The sequence below is a fragment of the Mastigoproctus giganteus genome, chromosome 6, assembly GCF_048544385.1.
Source record: "Mastigoproctus giganteus isolate SK-2022 chromosome 6, ASM4854438v1, whole genome shotgun sequence".
In the NCBI taxonomy this organism is placed as follows: Eukaryota; Metazoa; Arthropoda; class Arachnida; order Uropygi; family Thelyphonidae; genus Mastigoproctus; species Mastigoproctus giganteus.
This window is the reverse complement of record NC_143580.1, coordinates 16,077,619-16,091,678: the sequence shown is the minus strand read 5'-3', so window position 1 is coordinate 16,091,678 and position 14,060 is coordinate 16,077,619. Positions and strand designations below refer to the sequence as shown.

The window sequence follows — 14,060 nt, the reverse complement described above, 5'->3', positions numbered from 1 at the left end:
TTATAGACCAATTAGCTTGTTATCCCATATCTACAAGTTGTTCACAAGGGTCATTACTAACAGATTAGAAAGAATACTTGATGAGAATCAACCAAAAGAGCAAGCTGGCTTTAGGACAGGATTCTCAACTATGGATCACCTTCACGTAATATCACAGCTAATGGAGAAAGCAAATGAATATAAAACACCATTATGCCTGGCATTTGTGGATTATGAAAACGCATTTGACTCCATACAGCATAAGGCAATGTTTCGGGCACTGGAAAGACAAGGCATAGACACTCCATATATTATGATTTTGAAGAAAATATATGAGTGCTACATCCTTTATTAGACTAGACAAAGACAGTAGCAAATTTAAAATCGAGAAAGGAGTTCGACAAGGAGACACAATATCTCCGAAGCTGTTTATTGCTGCCCTTCAGGAAGCTTTCAGAAGATTAGACTGGTCGCAGAAAGGAGTCAATGTGAACGGAGAGTACCTAAACCATTTACGATTTGCAGATGACATTGTGGTCATAAGCCACGATCCCAAAGAATTAGAGGAAAATCTTAATCAGTTATGCACAGTTAGTAAGGATTTTGGACTAAAGATGAATATGGCTAAAACATAAGTAATGATGAACAAGTATGCCACGGAAAGGGAAATATGATTGAAGGAGCCGTAATTGAAAAGGTGGAGTCATATACTTATCTGGGACAAGTTATTAGCTGTAATAATGATAAATGGCTGGAAGTCAAGAGAAGTATATATTTTGGATGGATAGCATTCAGGAAATATAGTCACATACTGAAGAGCAATATCTCAGTTTGTCTGATACGTAAAATAATGAATCAATGTATACTCCCCACCATGACTTATGGAAGTGAAACTTGGGCACTCACCAAAAGAATGGAAGAGAAGCTAAGAACTACACAGCGAAGAATGGAACGAATTATATTGGGAATCAGACTGTTAGATAAGAAGAGAAACACATGGATTAGGCAGCAAACTCAAGTAAAGGACATTCTTATCAAAACTAAAGAACTAAAATGGTCTTGGGCAGGACACATAGCTCGAAGACATGATGACAGATGGACTAAGAAAATAGCAGAATGGTATCCAAGAGGAGCTAGAAGAAAACCTGGAAGACAAAGGCAGAGATGGATAGATGAAATTCATGAGTTTTTGAGTAGTAAATGGATGGCCAGTGCTCAAAACAGAAGGAACTGGAAAGTTGCTGGAGAGGCCTTCATCCTGCAGTGGATTGAAAATGGCTGATGATGTTGATGATGCAGAGTGGAGGGTCATCCTGAGTGAGTAAATAACTATGAGTTAGGTGAGTATGTCCTATTTGAATTCTAGCAAGTACTACTTCTTCCTTTCTATTGCCTCTTAGGCTTGATAGCCACTTCTTGTGATCGTTTTTAATCTGAAAAAGCTTATTGCTTTTTTCTCCCTGCCAAATGGATAGCCATTTTTTTCTAACGTTGATATGTATGATGCGTTTTAAATCTGTGTAAGGTATCTGCATGTCTGATTTTACGTGACTGGCGTTCTTGGCTGCAAGATCCGTTTGTTCGTTTCCTCTGATTCCAGAGTGCCCAGGTATCCAACAGAAAATTAATTTTTGCCTGTTTGCAAGAAGCTGCACTAACTTGGTTTGAATTTGTTGTAGAAATGGATGACTGGAAGGAAATTTACACTGAAGAGCAGATACAGCACTTAAGGAATCGGTGTAGATAATAGTTTGAGGATATAATGACTGTTTTACATTGTCTAGAGCCATCAGGATAGCATACAGTTCTGCAGTAAATACTGTACTCCAAAGGGAGCTGCTGGGATATTGTATTGTTTGGTAGAACTGCAGCTGCTCCAACTTTACTATCTGTCTTGGAACCATCAGTGTAAATTTGGGTAAAACTAGAGAACTGAAAAGAGTGAGTTGCATGGATCTGCTGAATACTGAAATTTGGAAGTGCATTCTTTCCCCATTGTTGGAAATGTTGGTCAACATTGGCCAAGGGTATTTGCCATGGTGGCATAGCCATGCTAATATCTAGAATTATGTCATTCATATTTAGTTCCCTGCACATAGTTATGCTTTCTAATCTAATGCCACATGGTTTATTCTGCAAAGGTTTATTTTGGTACAAATTATGCCATTTTGGGGTGAATAACTACTGTTTTATAGGATGATGTGGGAAACTTCTGATTTTTGCTGCATAACTTAATAACAGAGCTTGCCGACAAAGAAATAGGGGTGGTTCATGTGCTTCCGTATAGAGACTCTGAACTGGCGATGTACGAAAAGCTCCCAGTGCAATTCGGAGGGCATTGTGATGTACTGGGTCGAGCCATTTTAATACACTTTCTCTAGCTGAGGCATATGCAGGTGACCCATAGTCTAGTTTGGATCTTATGAGCGACCGGTATAAGTGCAGCAGCATGTACCGATCTGCACCCCATGACATAGCGGAAATTGCCCTGAGGAGATTCAGCTTCTTTAGACAGGTTGTACGAATATGTTTAATATGCTCTAAGAAACTAAGTTTTCTATCCAGAATTAGTCCAAGAAAGCTAATACTCTGTTGAAAAGAAATTGGATGAGAATCAAGATGTAAATCGGGATCTGGATGTAAATTCCGTTTACGGCAAAAATGAATTGCTGTTGTTTTTTGTTTTGAAAGTCTGTATCCATCATTTTTGGCCCGCTGAACAAGCTTGTTAATTGTACCTTGAAGCTGCCTTTCAATGAAACGCATGTTTTGTGAGTGGCTTGAGATTGCCAGATCGTCGGAATACAGATAAGTTTCAACTGTGTCAGGAATACATTTTGTAATGGAATTAATCCTGAGAGAGAAGAGCGTGGCACTAAGCACAGAACCCTGAGGGACCCCCTCTTCTTGCACAAAAGTTTGTGAGAGAGCAGAGTGAAATCGTACCTGAAAGGTCCTATTGCTCAAAAAGTTCTGGATAAATTTTGGAAGATGACCACGAATACCGGATTCATAGAGATCGTGAAGAATTCCATACCGCCAGGTTGTATCAAAAGCTTTTTCGATGTCAAGACATATCATCACTAGGTGTTCGTTCCTGAGAAATGCATTTCGGATGTTTCCTTCAGCTTTAACCATAAGGTCAAGTGTTGATCTAGTTCTTCAAAATCCATATTGATTTTGACTTAGAATGCATTCAGTCTCTAGGAACCATGTCAATCTGGCATTAATTATTTTTTCTAATGCTTTTCCTATACAACTAGTTAATGCTATCGGTCGGTAATTTGCTGGATCTGAATGGTCCTTTCCTGGTTTTGGGAAAGCTAATACAATAGAATGACGCCAACTGGTAGGGTAGTAGTCTTCGCCAAAGATTCTATTATACAGTTTTAGCAGAGCAGAAAGGGATTCTTCACTCAAGTGATATATCATGGCATAGTACACTCCATCAGGGCCAACAGCACTATTTTTGGATCTTGCAAGTGCGCTATGTAACTCTGCCATGGTAAGGGGTACATTATATGGATGCTGTCGTGAAGTACTGAAATTGAGATTATATTTTTCTGCTTGTATTTTATGTGCCTGGAAACTTGGCTCAAATGTGGTTACAGCGGAGATTTTTTCAAAGGTTTCACCTAATGTATTAGAAATATCAACAGGATTGCAGATTTCTTTGCCTTTTAGATATATTATTGGAGTGGTTATAGGTGGATATTTTCCATTAATTCTTCGAACTTTAGTCCAAACAGTTCTGATATTTGTGGTCCTGTTTATAGAGGAGGCATATTTAGACCATGTCTCTTTTTTTGCTTATTCGTTGTATGTGACGAGATTTAGCTCTAGCTTTCTTGAACTGTATGAGATTAGCTGTGGTTGGGTATTTACGAAATAAGTTCCAGTATCTTTTCTTCTCTTTTTTCGCATTGCTACAGGCTTCATTCCACCATATTTTTGGGTGGGAGCGAGTTTTCATGGATGATCTGGGTATACTGGTTTCTGCAGCTGCTATCATTTGCTGAGTTATGTAAGTTACGGCAGAGTCAATGGTGAGGGTCTCAATAGTCTGAATATCTAGATGTGCCAGCTCCTGATATTTCTTCCAGTTAGCTTTGTCGAATTTCCAAACAGTTTTTATCTCAGTTTGAGGAGGAGAGTTAGCTGATAGTGCGCATATTACTGGAAAGTGGTCACTATTTCGCAGGTTATCAGTGACCGTCCAATCAATAAGAGGAAGGAGGTTTGGCGAGCATATTGAAAGATCAATTGCAGAAGTTGACCTTGAGGAAAGATGCACGTACGTGTGAGTCCCATTGTTTAATAATGTTAAGTTGTGCCTTTCAAGAAATTTTTCAATTAACTGACCTCTCTTATCAAGGTGCAAGGAACCCCATAGGGGGTGATGCCCATTCCAGTCACCCAAGATACAGACAGGTGGTGGCAGCTGAGTAACTAAATCATTCAAATCTGATAGAGAGTATGAATAGTTTGGCGAAAGGTATATGGAAACAACTATTACCGCTATCTTAACCATAACTCTAGCTGCAATTGCTTCTAAAGTTGTTTGCAGTGGGACTGGTCTGAAAGGAGTTCTGGAGTTTACTAGCAATGCTACACCTCCATGTGCTGTATTAGAGTCGTTCCTATCCTTTCTAAGCATTATATGATGTTTTATGTTCATCGTTATTTTAGGGGTCAGGTTTGTTTCCTGTAGACAAAGAACAGCAGGCTTATATTCGGTAATTAAGTCATAAACATCATCTAAGTTAGCTCGGAGTCCGCGACAATTCCATTGAATGATTCTATGCATTATTGAGGATTATCGGGTGTGTCTGCTTGCTTACGGGATGTGGTTTGTTTGCATCTGTCTAGTCTTTTTTCCCTTTTTGGGAAATTTGCTCTAGTGACGTCCATGTCCTCCTCTTCTGCATAAAGTTCAAGAATTGGGTCATCTCGGTGTGAATTTCTATCTATGTCCATGGTATCAGTACTGGTTTTTTGATTATTTCTTTCAGAGCTTGTTTGATTAACTGGCTGTTGTACAGAATTTTTATCTGGTGGTATTGTCAATGGTGTGTTTACCGAATGAGTTGATTGCTGTTGGGTAGGCTGTTCTTTTAGTGTAGAGAGGACTGACCTGGCCCAATCAGAAATTGAGATGCTTGGCGGAACTGAACAATCTGTTTGTACCGTTATGGATCGTTGCTTTTTTACAACTGAAGAATAAGATGGCAATTTATTTGAAATTAAACAATGTCTTTTTGCTTCTTGGTATGGCACCTTGTGTTCCACTTTGTACTTTTGTATATTCTTTTCAGTCTGCCACTGGATGCACTCCTTTGAAAATGCTGAATGATTCCCCTTACAGTTTGGGCAGCTTTGTATTTCAGTGGGGCAGTCTGTGTGAACATGCTCTTTTGAACCACAGGAGGCACAGGTGGTTACACCCCTGCAGACTGCTTGTGAGTGTCCAAATTTTTGGCATTTAAAACACCGGACTGGGTTTGGAATATAAGGTCGAATTTTGCAACTTAAATATCCAGCTTTAACAGTTGTTGGTAAAATTGGTGTTTTAAATGTAAGAATGACCGTTCGGGTAGGAGTAAGAACCCCATCTTTCTTAATGACTATCCTTTTGGCATTTATTACATTTTGATCGCCTAATTCCTGAACGATTTCCTCCTTAGATACGTTAAGGAGATCCCACTCGGCTATTACCCCTTTAGAGGAGTTTAAGGTGGCATGCGGGGTAACCTTTGTGGGAATTCCACCAAAAGTCAATATTTTTAATAGTTTTTCCGAGTGTTTATTCTCGTTCATCTCCACTAGGTCTCCGGATTTTAATCTTCTAACCATTTTTGGTGGGCTCGCCACATTCTCAAGACATTTCTATATTAAGAATGGGGAGAGCTTACTCAAAGGATTGTCAGTCAAAGAATGCAGTATCAAAAAAGAGGAGCAGGGGTTTCTGTTCCTTCTTTTTTCTGCTGTTTTGCATTTCCTGCATTTAAGTCTTCTCTGTTTGAGAGATCTGGATCATGAGATCCATAAGTGGCATGTCTATTTATGTCCATCTTTGCTCCTTTTTGCCCCGGGAGAGTGTTTTTCTTCTCCCAGGTTTCCAGCCTCGTCACGTGGAAATGAGACATGTGGCAGAGAAGAAAAATGCATGGGATACATATAAGCTGGTTTGTAACCAGGTCACAAAGGAGGTTAGGCAGATTATGAGAAATCTTTGGCAAAGGATGCAAAGAGTTCTTTACTTATGTAAACTTTGAAGGAAATGGATGAATCAGATTAGTCCACTTGATATCAATGGTTCAACTGTTGATGATCCTGCTCAGGTAGCTAACAAACCAAATGAGTATTTTGCATCTACATTGACACATGAGGAGTTATTTAGGGAAGGGAATACCAGAGGTGAATTAAACTCTGGCATTGAGCTAAATGATTTTGTAATAACTGAGAGCAAAGTGGAGGAGAAATTGTTGAAGATAAACATAAGAAAGGTACCTGGGGTGGATGGGATCTATCTAGTTATATTAAAGGAGGCAGCAAAGGAAGTGAGCAAAACCCTTGGCCATAATTATGAGAGTTTCCTTGGACTCATGGGTCCAAGGAAGCTCTCATGATTATTTCCTATGTAAATGCACTATAAGGAAGGGGATGAATTAAATTGGTCCATGGACTGGAGATGTACGAAAGTGACCCCAATTCACAAAGGAGAATCAAAGGGTGACACAAGTAATTACAGACCTATTAGTTTAACTTCTGTTCCAGAGAAATTAATGGATGCACTGGTTAAAGACGCACTGCAGGATCATCTAGACAAGACTTCAGTTATAGCTAGGCCATCATGGGTTTGTTAAGGATTAAATCGATTGGATACTATGATGTGGTCACAAAGGAACTGAATGCAAAGAATAATTTTGATATCATATACTTGGATCTGAGAAAGGCTTTTGATGCTGTTGCACATGGAAGACTGCCACACAAATTGGAGCAGTGTGGCATTGGAGGCAAATTGCTGCTATAAAGGGATGGTTGAGTGGGAGAAGATAGAGAGTGGTAATCAATGGACACTGCTCATCGTGGACTAATGTTATTAGTGGAGTCCCCCGCAGGGTCCATTGTTGTTTTCTGTATTTATTAATGATATTGATGATGGTATATCAGGCTTAATGTCCAAGTTTGCAGATGATACGAAAGTTGGCAGGTTTGTTAATGATACTAATGACAGTATGCAGCTGCAACAGGATCTAGAAAAGTTGAGCAGATGGGCTGAGAGGTGGCAACTGAAGTTTAACATTGACAAATGTAAAGTACTGCATATGGGAAGCAGTAAGCCCAAAGTAACATATCAACTGTGTGGTATACTACACTGACAGTGGTAAAGAAAGAAAAGGACACGGGGGTAATTGTGCAGGCAGATATGAAGTTTTCTGAGCAGTGCAGACAGTGTGCAAGAGTAGCTCATTGTGTCTTGTCCATGATATACAGGAATTTTTCTAGCATGCAAAATTTCCTTGTATAAGGCAATGGTTAGGCCACACCTTGAGTACTGTATATATAGGTCTGGAGGCCTCATTTTAAGAAGGATGTAGAGCTGCTGGAACGAGTACAGAGAAGGGTAGCAGTTTAGTGAATGGAACAAAGGGTTGCTCTTAGAATGAAAGGCTTAAGTTTTGCAAATTACAGTGTCTGGAGACTAGGCACCTGCGAGGTGACCTGATTGCAGTGTATAGAACCTTGAGTGGTTTGAGCATGCTGAATGCTGATGGGATTTTTCCTCTTGCTCAGAATAATTGCCTGAGAGAGTATAAATTCAAATTGAGGTAAGACAGTTGTAGAATATATGTGCAGAAGTTTTCCTTTAGCCAGCAGGTGGTTGATTGCTGGAACAATCTTCCATCTGTTGTTGTAGAAGTTGATAGCTTAAACAGATTCAAGGCAGAACTAGACAAACATTTGGAGAGAGTGGATGGGTGAAATGAGTAGGGTTTTTTTTTTTTTTTTTTTGGCCGATACTATATAAGCTTGCTTTCTTGTATCATGTGTCTTTACTAATGCTAATGCTAACTCGAGGCAGAGAAGAAAAGTGCATAGGATGCATATAAATTATTGAGTGACACAGAAGCCTTTGGTAGATACAAACTAGGCTGTAATCTTTGGCAAAAGCTGCAAGGAAAAACAGCAGACTTCTTTACCTATGTAAACGCACTATAAGGAAGGGGATGAATTTAAATCGGTCCATTCGATATCGATAGTTTGACTGTTGACTATCCTGCTTAGGTTGCTTACAAACTGAATGAGTATTCTGCATCTATAGTTACACTTGAGGAATTCTTTAGGGAAAGGAATGCCAGAAATTTAGCAAACTAACAGTGAGCTAAATGATTTTGTAGTAACTGTGAGGAAAGTGGAAGATAAATTGTTGAAATTAAACATAAGAAAGGCACCTGTGGTGAATGGGATCCATCCAATTCTATTAAGGGAAGCAGCAAAGGAAGACCCTTAGCTATAATTATGAAAGCATTCTTGGATTCGGGGAAGGTCCCTATGGACTGGAGATGTGCAAATGTGACTCCAATTCACAAAGGAGGATCAAAGGGTAACACGAGTAATTACAGACCTGTTAGTTTGACTTCTGTTCTGGGGAAATTAATGGAGACAGTAGTCAAAGAAGCACTGCAGGATCATCTAGACAAGACTTCAGTTATAGTTGAAACACGGCATGGGTTTGTTAAGGAGAAGTCTTGTCTGACAGATTTTGCTATCAGGGATAGGATGTGATTATTCCATTGTATAAGGCAATGGTCAGGCCACACCTTGAGTGCTGCATACAGATCTGGAAGCCTCATTGTAGGAAAGATGTCGAGCTGCTGGAACAAGAAGGGCAATGAGAAGGGGTGCTCTTACCAAGATAGGCTTCAGTTCCTGCAAATTGCAACATCTGGAGACTCTTAAACATCTCAATCAGATTACTTGCAAAGTAACTTGATTGAGGTGTTTAAGGCTTTGAATGAATTGAGCAAGCTCAATGCTGATGGGATTCTTCCTTTGCTCAAACCACACACACACACACACACACACACACACACACACACACACACACACACACACACACACACACACACACACACACACACGCGCGCGCGCGCGCGAGGAGCACATATTCAAATTCAGAAAGTATAGTTGTAGAATAGATACGTGGATGTTTGCCTTTAGCCAGCAGGTGGTTGACTGTTGGAACAAACTTCCTTCTGTTGTTGTGAAAGTTGATAGCTTAAATAAATTAAAGAAAGAACTAGACAAACTATTGGAGGAGATGAACAGGTGAAATGGAGGAGTCTTCTCTTTTTTTGGCTGATGCTATATAAGCTTGCTTGCATCATTTGCTAATGCTAATATCCTTTGAGGGGTGGCATTCATGTCACTGACTATCTAATTTTGTTAGTCAGGAAAATATTACTGAAATAGACTAGGTGATTAATGTATCGGCAAATTTACACTGATTGCTGGTTGTTAGTACCTTATTATCCTTCGCCAGGATTGACAAGTCTATGAATGTCTGGCATACATCTAGTCAGTTAAAAGGGTAGCAAGTGTGCCGATAATCAGTTTTCATTAGGGTTGGTTCTTTGCAGTTTTTTTTAGTATCACCTACTTTCACAGTGCAACAGTTCATATGGTTTTTACTTGGTATTGTCTCCAGAAATATATGCTCCCAGATCAACCTGCATACTGAAGGCTGAAAAATTTGGAATGCTCACAGAGAGAACCACACCTATTCTACTTGAAATTAAGCACAGCACCAATTTAAGAGGCTTTTAAGAATTCTTGTTGTTTTCATGGGATTCTTTCAAATGGTAATTTGAGATGGTGAGGAAGTTAGCAGTTATTCTGTTTAGCTTTTTAAAAGCCAATATTCATATCACATAAACTGCTTTGGATACTTATGCCAAAATCCTGGAGACAAATAGAGCAATTGGTTAAAACAATTCTGGATATATCTTGTGATGAGTATCACATTATGATACTTTATATTGCTCAACAAAAGCCAATAAGCTTTTGTTGAGCAATATAAAGAGTAGAACAGAATTCTGATCTGCATCATTTCATTTCAGAAGACTGCATGTGTGGTTTATCAGGGGATAATGAAAATTTTAAGGTCAATATATACAATGCAGGCTATTGAGAGAAGGGGTAACAGAGGCTGTTTTCCAGCTTCATGTTAACGTAGCACTCTGCCTAATGATTTCTTGAATGTCTAGTATAAAAATGCTGTAGAAATTATTAATCATTACTGCTACTATGCTTATGCTAGGAAATATTTCTTTTAATTTCCAAAATTTCAAGTGGTAATATCTTCATACAAGTAAAATTCCAAGGAAGAAAGAAAAGATTTGGGCATAGTTTAGCATTCTGCAGGATGTGCAAAAGAATGTAACAAACTGCAAGTGGCCTACATGCCACCAGTTGGCCATCACTAATATATTGTATAGAAATCACCATCATAAGGTATATCCAGTCTGTAAGTGCCATTCTACAACATCCTCTCCACTCCAACTGGATAATAGGGCCCATTCAATCATCAATTAAATTCATCCCAGAACGTTTTTTAAGGTTATTGCAAACACAAGTAATAATTAAAGTTTTGTTGTGTGAGAACTTTTGCCTTTTCCCAGTTAAATGCAGAGATTTCAATCTTGGAAAAATTTCTTATATAAAGGCCTAACCTCTGTCATAAGTTGTCTTGGTAGTGAACTATGAAGACTCAATCCATCTCCCAAGAAAGAAGTTTTTTCTTTCATTCAGAGAAGGATTCTATCACTTCTCAAGTTGTCTGGGTAGGTAAATACCACTACACTAAAGGATAAGGCGCCTCCGTAGCCAGGTGGGAAGGAGTAGCTGTGCGTAGCACACGCTTCTTGATTAGACCGGGGTTCGAGCCCGTCACCACCAAATACGGAGGATGCGGAAAGGTCAAGGAATGACCACCGCATATCCTGGAGCAATATGGCCTTAGTTGCTAATGCTCCTAACCCCCCCCCCCCCTCAGTGAATTGTAAAATACTTCATTCAGTGGTTAAAATCAAGCAGTAAGTAAAGAATAAATAGGTAAAGTAAAAAAAGATGTCATCAAATGTCATATTTTAAAGTTTTGTGGTAAAACTGAGTATAGTTTTACTAGATGAGAACCCTTTGGTTTTTTTTACATACTGCTTCTTGATTTTAAGGGAATCTTTACTGTTGTCCCTACAGACGGACATGTGACACAGACAATGAATCAACAATAATGGCTCCGCAAAAGTAACTAACAATGCTTTGCTAAGTTATAGGGTGTGGCTAATAATTTTTAGAGAATACAGAATGCATGTTGCAGAGTCTATACTTTATTTTATTTATTTATTTTAGGTAGCATGGGGCGGGAGAGAAATAAAAAAAAATTGGAAGGATAATTTCTATTTAATAAATAATATTACAAAATTTCAATATATATATATTATTTATTTATGCTTTTTTCGATACTCACTAAATAAGGTATTAACAGATCAGGACATTTTTCTTTTAGGAATTCTTTTACTCTTGCTCTTGGAAGTTCCTGAATTTCAGGTATGTCTTCAGTAAATATCTGGGAAAAAAATTTAAATCTATAATCTGCTATAACTATGAAAGGAGCCATTAATCTTCCATCGAAGAATATTCTTTCCTGAAATATTTCCACTAATAGCGAAGTCATTTTACTTGGTAACTTAAATGTATCTACAGTATTAAACCAATATTTCACTAAACTGTGTAACGTAGCCCTTATGATGATAAAATTAAACATGGAGAGCAGAAAACAAATCTTAAATATACTTTAGAGAAAGGGAATATGATTCACAATGCTAGCCGAGAAGTAAAGTCAACTGAGAATTCAAGTGATTTTATAACATTATCCTTCCTTCCTCTGAATCATATTTAAGTTTTTGTCTGATCTCCACACTGATATGCCAGAGTGCATTTTCTCCAGTGAAACTTTGTGCACTATTATTAAAATATTGATGTTTAGATTCTATCAAGGTAGGCCATATTTAGTTTGTCCATTTCTTATTGACTTGGGGAAGCATTGGAGATATCAAAATGAAAGAAACAGAATTACAGAAGAGAGCTCAGACACTTCAATTAAGTGATTTATTTAGTATACTCGATGTACAGGGTATAAGGAAATAATCTTTTATTTAGTTCATGATAAACTAACACTTTTGTCAATTCACATCTTAAGTGTTTAATTCTATATTAATTAGTATTATTAAAATAGTTTCTAAGTTTTGTCTAGAAACTATAATGGGTTTGATCTTTAATATCAGATTGTTTCAAGGTTAATACAGTGTAGATTTTTCATTAATTTTTCAGTACCTATATAATGTAGTACCTATATATTTCAGTACCTATACTACATTAGGTTTAATGTTGAAAACAAACACACACTCTCTCTCTCTTTCCCAGCTATATACTAATCCAACCAGCAGAGATAATGAAGCATCTTCTATCGCTGATGATCAAACACAAATTGTTCACATACATATTATGTATGTGAACAATTTATTCCAAAGACTCATACAATAATAGTATTATCCCAATAATAGCATTATTTCATGTTATTCAGTTGCATTTCTAATGAAATCATTACTAATAGTTCTTCCAGTATACTAAAGCCAGCCCTCACTTAGCCAATCAGATTAAAATAGTAATAATTCTTTATTTGCAAATACAGCTTAAAGTACATGGAATACATTGAAAAAATATTTTCAAACTATAACTTCCAAGGCAAAAGGAGTTTAAAACAAAAAGAAATCAATTAGAAATGCAATTGCATAACAAATATAAAAATAATATTATTAGGATTATGCATACTTAACAAAAGCCATGTTAATAGCAAATAAAATGACAACAGTCAACTTGTTAATTATGCATATCACTCTGAATGATATGCGAGCAGGGATAAGGAGGTGATTTTTAGGAAGGATGTAGAGTTGCTAGAACGAGTACAGAGAAGGGCAACAAGACTGGTGAAGGGAACAAAGGGGTGCTCTTATGAAGAAAGGCTTAAGTTCTGCAAATTGCAGCTTCTGGAGACTAGGCACCTGCGAGGCGATCTGATTGTATAAGGTCTTGAATGGATTGAGCAGGCTTAATGCTGAGCGAATTCTTCCTCTTGCTTAGATTACAAACCCGAGGGGGCATAGATTCAAACTGAGGAAAGACAGTCATAGAATAGAAGTGCAGAAGTTTGCCTTTAGCCAGCGGGTAGTTGATTGCTGGAACAAACTTCCATCAGTTGTTGTGGAAGTTGATAGCTTAAATAAATTCAAGGCAGAACTATACAAACATTTGGAATGAATAAATCAGTGAAATGGGAAGGGTTTTTTTTTTGGCTGATGCTGTATAAGCTTGCTTTCTTCATCATGTGCCTCTACTAATGCTAATGCACGAAACACATGCACGCACGCACAACAGGACAGGACAGAGAGAGAGAGAGAGAGAGAAAGCAAAATATATGGCCGAATTTTATTTTTATGCTAGGGTATTTGTAAAATAATAAGAGGAGTTTACCTCAATATAGTACGTAGAACACTTCCGTATGATACTCTCCAGAAATTAAAAAGGAAAAAACAAAAAAATCAACAACTTACCGGTACATTAGAGTAAAATATAAATATTTAAATAATTAAAAACCAATTTAACACAAATCAAATCAATTTAAAACAATTAAAAATCAATTTAACGCAATTAAAAAGAAGCTGACAACGCTTTTCGACCGTATGTCGTGATCACAGGAATGAAAATTACCGAACAGGGTTGAACCTGAAACTTAAATAGTCATTAATTGTCTTCATGCATGCGCGTAAAGGTCCACGCAGTGGAGATTAAATATGGCCGCCGAACATTAACAGAATTCTCATGTAATTTAATTTCTACGGTTTCTGCAATTAATAGTTGCGTATAATTACATTGAATATTAAGTATTTTGGCCTCGTTAAATAAAAAAGTATGTTTTTCGTTAATGGCATGAAAGGCTAATTCTGACGCTGCTGAAC

General features: G+C 37.7%; 1 protein-coding gene across 1 annotated transcript in view; it reads right to left on the bottom strand.

Annotated features, from left to right (window-relative positions):
• The window catches only part of LOC150084006 (vam6/Vps39-like protein), a 101,581-nt gene that overhangs the window by 48,131 nt on the left and 39,390 nt on the right, over positions 1 to 14,060 (bottom strand). The window contains exon 12 of the mRNA XM_090375698.1: positions 11,513 to 11,611. Within this exon, the coding sequence (XP_090231824.1) occupies positions 11,513 to 11,611 (99 nt within the window). The remainder of the gene's footprint in view (positions 1 to 11,512; positions 11,612 to 14,060) is intronic.